This window comes from Anarrhichthys ocellatus, unplaced genomic scaffold (assembly GCF_004355925.1).
Source record: "Anarrhichthys ocellatus isolate YVR2014 unplaced genomic scaffold, GSC_Weel_1.0 scaffold4790, whole genome shotgun sequence".
Lineage (NCBI taxonomy): Eukaryota > Metazoa > Chordata > Actinopteri > Perciformes > Anarhichadidae > Anarrhichthys > Anarrhichthys ocellatus.
Genome location: NW_022284764.1, coordinates 1 through 4,027, shown reverse-complemented (window position 1 = coordinate 4,027; position 4,027 = coordinate 1). Strand labels below are relative to the sequence as shown.

The 4,027-nt window shown below is 43.9% G+C and overlaps 1 protein-coding gene across 1 annotated transcript; it reads left to right on the top strand.

Annotated features, from left to right (window-relative positions):
- The first annotated feature begins 17 nt into the window (after nt 1-17).
- On the top strand, nt 18-3,982 carry LOC116379633 (uncharacterized). The gene is made up of 3 exons (XM_031841599.1): nt 18-1,525; nt 2,470-2,556; nt 3,185-3,982. The coding sequence occupies exons 2-3, from the start codon at nt 2,519-2,521 to the stop codon at nt 3,900-3,902; spliced, it is 756 nt and encodes a 251-aa protein (XP_031697459.1). The 5' UTR covers nt 18-1,525; nt 2,470-2,518; the 3' UTR covers nt 3,903-3,982.
- Nucleotides 3,983-4,027: the final 45 nt, after the last annotated feature.

Sequence of the window (4,027 nt, the reverse complement as noted above, 5' to 3'; positions counted from 1 at the left end):
TGATCTCTACAAACACACCAGACTCCATTCACTCAAACACTGATGTAAACGTGCCTTGCTGCTTTGCTGAGTGACTTTGGTGAATCTGAAGTGCTGCCAATAATAAAAAACATTAAAACCAGAAGCGGATGATAAGAGAAATCCTAGAGAAACATCTTTTATTTTGGATTAACTTTGTGTGTGTGATCCGTGTGAACCAGGAGCTCCAGGATCTGGTCCGTCGGTACTCTCAGGCCGTCCCGGTGCAGAAGGACTGGCTGGAGTCCTGCTTCTCCAAACAAGGACAAGTCAACACGGCTCCGTTCCTCCATCTGCTCCGATAACGACAAGTTTTTCATCTCTTTGTTTGTATCGAGCCTGAATGCATTTAAGTGGCTGTTTGGAGATACAAAGCACGTGAACACAGTTTGTAATCATTGATTTATGGGTGAAATAAGGAGTCAGTAAACAAACGTCTCTCTGCTGCAGCGTGGAGCCTTATGATGAACACACACGTGTAGACTTTACTTCACTTTAACCGTCTTAAGTTGTGGAAATCTCTGATCTGATGGTAACAGAGACGACGTGTTGAAGTTATTACAGAAGTCTGATTTCAGCAGTTGAGCGACTAAGTAATCACATTACAAAGATTTAATAACTATAATCAGCCTGAATTACATAACAATTGCACTTAGATTATAGTTACATTGTCATGGATTACATTTTTGATTATGTCTTTAAAACTGTTTTAAAACTATTTCTTTTTTTTCATAATCAATTCATTAAAATTCAACGACTGTAAATGATGAATTTGCAAAGTGCATTTTATTGCATTAAAAGAGAAAAATAACATTTGTTGATCTCCATTTATTTTTTAGTTAAATGTTTGATCCAAAAGTATTTTACACACAAGACTTTACAAATCCGGATGATGAATAAATGTGACAGGAAGCCACGTGTTTACACAAGAAGCCTCTCTATTAAACAAACGATAACAAAAAGAGGAAAAACAGAAAAACAAATTATGAAAAAATCAACAAAAAACACAAAAGCAGTAGAAAAATAACTGACCAATAAAATATATAAATACGTGAACTACAGGTATAAGTACCCGTATTAGCTAAGATGTAATCCCGTGTATCAGTATTAATAACAGAATGCAATTTATATTCAGTGTAATTAAATAAATATGACCCAGCCCTGTTGTGCGGCTCTGAGGTTGTCGTGTTGACATTCGGTGGAACAGTTGAGTCTGTAGAAACCCAACAGGCTGCGCATGCGCGCGTGTATCTATGTGCCTGTGTGTGTGGGGCGTGTTCCGAAGGGGCGGGGCTTCTCGGCGCTAAAGACAGTGAAGACCGAAGAAGTGCTCTCGCGCGTCAATATCTGTCTCGCGGAGACGACATCAAAAGGAAAACTACATTTACATAAAAACAATTAAACACAAAGTCGTTACTTTTTTTACTTCATTTTTTTTTTTCACCTTTTTGACTCGTCTTCGCACGAGGACACCGACTCACCTGAAGGAGCCCTGAAGTCATCGACGGTGAGTTTGAAGACTTATTTCACAACATGTCACCTGTTTGTGTACTCGGACAAATACCCGGCGTAGGCTACTCGGACAAATTAAAGGAGTTATTTATTTACCTCCATGCGCATGAACGCACACTAATGAAGGTTGAAGGAGACGTTTCTGGGTCAGTCACACAGTGGAAAGTGCAAACAACTGTAATATGTGTGCGTGTGTGTGCGTGAGCGTGTTTAACACTTACAGGAACTCTCGGAGCTGTTTCTAAACTGAGGTTTTTAAAGACTCATGTTCAGCAGCTTTGTGTGGTTTTGTGACCCTGGAAACAATGTTTCTGTCTAAATTGTCATTTGTTTGGTCATTAACATTTATATTGAATATTTCTGATCAATGGAAACAGACGGTAACGTCACTGATGACAAACAAGAAGTATCCAAAGCCATTTTAACAAAGTTTATCAATAATTTGAGATACTAACTCATTGTTTTGGGAACCGTCATTATTTCATTATTTTGAGAAAGTTTCTCATTATTTTCTAAATGATTTCTCATTATTTTGAGATACTAGTTCGTTCCTTTTCAGAGTCACTTTTACTTTTCATCAGATTTTTACTTCTACTGGTAAAATGTTTTTCTATAGTTGTAAATACTTGTGGAAAATGTTTTTCGTTGTTTCTAACGTGTGAATAAAACTGAATAATCTTTTATCAAACGTGTCGTTACAAAGGAATCTAAAGACAGACTTTAATCTTTTGGAAGTTTTGTGGTTTGATGACTTGTCTCTCTATTCCCACATGTGAGTGATTTAGTCTCCTGAATATTAACCAGCAGACATTCATAAAAAGTCCCGTGTGTGGGAGACGCTTTAAGTCAAACACACAGCGTGGGCCGATATAGTCTGTGTCAGCAGCAGAGATGAAGGGTCTATAACTTTAAACACCATGCGGCTCCTTTCATCTCCAGTGTTTCAGATGCAGCTTGAAGCCGACACACATGGACGTGAGGAGGACCAATGATGCTGCCCGCTTCCATCCACTCGGCTCCCAATAGGTGAAACAAATAAATACTAATTGTGTTCATGAAGCGCTGCAAACACAAGCTGCCTTTCTGCTTTCATGTTTCTGTGCAAATGCTTTTTGTGCGGATGTTGTTACCAGCCACAGAAAGAGATCTCGCTGTGATAAGAAGCTGTGCCTGTAGAAGATGATGTGGAGGCTGATTTAAAACGTTTTATATATCCTGTTCACCTTTAACCCTCAGAACCATCGTGACTAGAAGCAGAGAGAACTAGAACACGTCTTTAGTGCAGAACAACAGTTATGACATCAATCATAAGAAAGAAGAACAAGTTACATTTCTTTGATCATTTATTTTATAAACATTTAAAAACAATTTAATCTATAAATCCAACATGTTAGTGTTACCAATGTTAGAAATAAATAGAGGCTCTACAAGTTATAAATATTAAACTATTCTCATGTTCCAGCCTCTCCTCTCTCCCCTCCTCTCCTCTCTCCCCTCTCCTCTCTCCTCTCCTCTCTCCCCTCCTCTCTCCTCTCCTCTCTCCTCTCTCCTCTCCTCTCCCCTCTCCTCTCCTCTCTCCCCTCCTCTCCTCTCCTCTCTCCTCTCTCGTCTCCTCTCCCCTCCTCTCTCGACTGATATTTGTCTGCACTCACAGTCACGTCAGCCAGCTGAGCAGATCCTTCAGCAGCCACCACAACACGCCAGAGGAGGACGATGAGACGATGAGCACGGAGGAGCGAGAAGCCAGCGGAGTCCATGACTCCGCCCCTCAGCCCGACGGCCACCATCACGCCTCCTCCTCCTCCTCCGCCGCCGCCGCCTACCCGTTTGGCGCCCACAGGCTGGACAGAGTAGAGGACCACCGCCTACCTCCACCAAGCTCCAGCTTCTGCTGTTACCAGCCTCCCTGCCGCCTGCCCGCCGGCTACAGCCAGCCCACGCCGTTCCCCAGCCAGGCCGACGGCGCCTGGCTCCACCCGAGCTTCGCCAGCAGCTGGTCAGGGTATCCCAACAGCCTGCCGTCCTCTCTGAACCAGAAGGACCAGTCCTTCCACAGCAGCCTCTCCGGGTACAAGTCGGCATCCCTGCCCGGCCAACACAGCCCCAGTATGATCAGCCTGGAGCAGCCGCTGTCTCTGTGCTCCAACCCGCCTTCGGGCAACTTGTGCCACCACACATTGTCTCCGTACTCGTGTCCGCCGCAGGGCGCGGCCTGCTGTGCACATTGTCCTGCAGACGCCTTCAACGGGGGGGCCGCCGTGGCCAACAAACACCCCTGGCCTCAGTACCACCCGGCTTACGGCCCGTACTGTAAGTCTGATTCTCTGTTTATTAACTACAGACTAGAGAGAGGCCAAGCCCCGCCCCTTTAGGTACACCACGATAGCAGCTTTTTTTACGGACACAATATGTACAGAAGACAACCTCCGGTTCTTTAAAGTGAATCCGATGCTTGATGTGTTAAAGCTGCATTCTCTCTAGTGTCCACCAGGGGGCG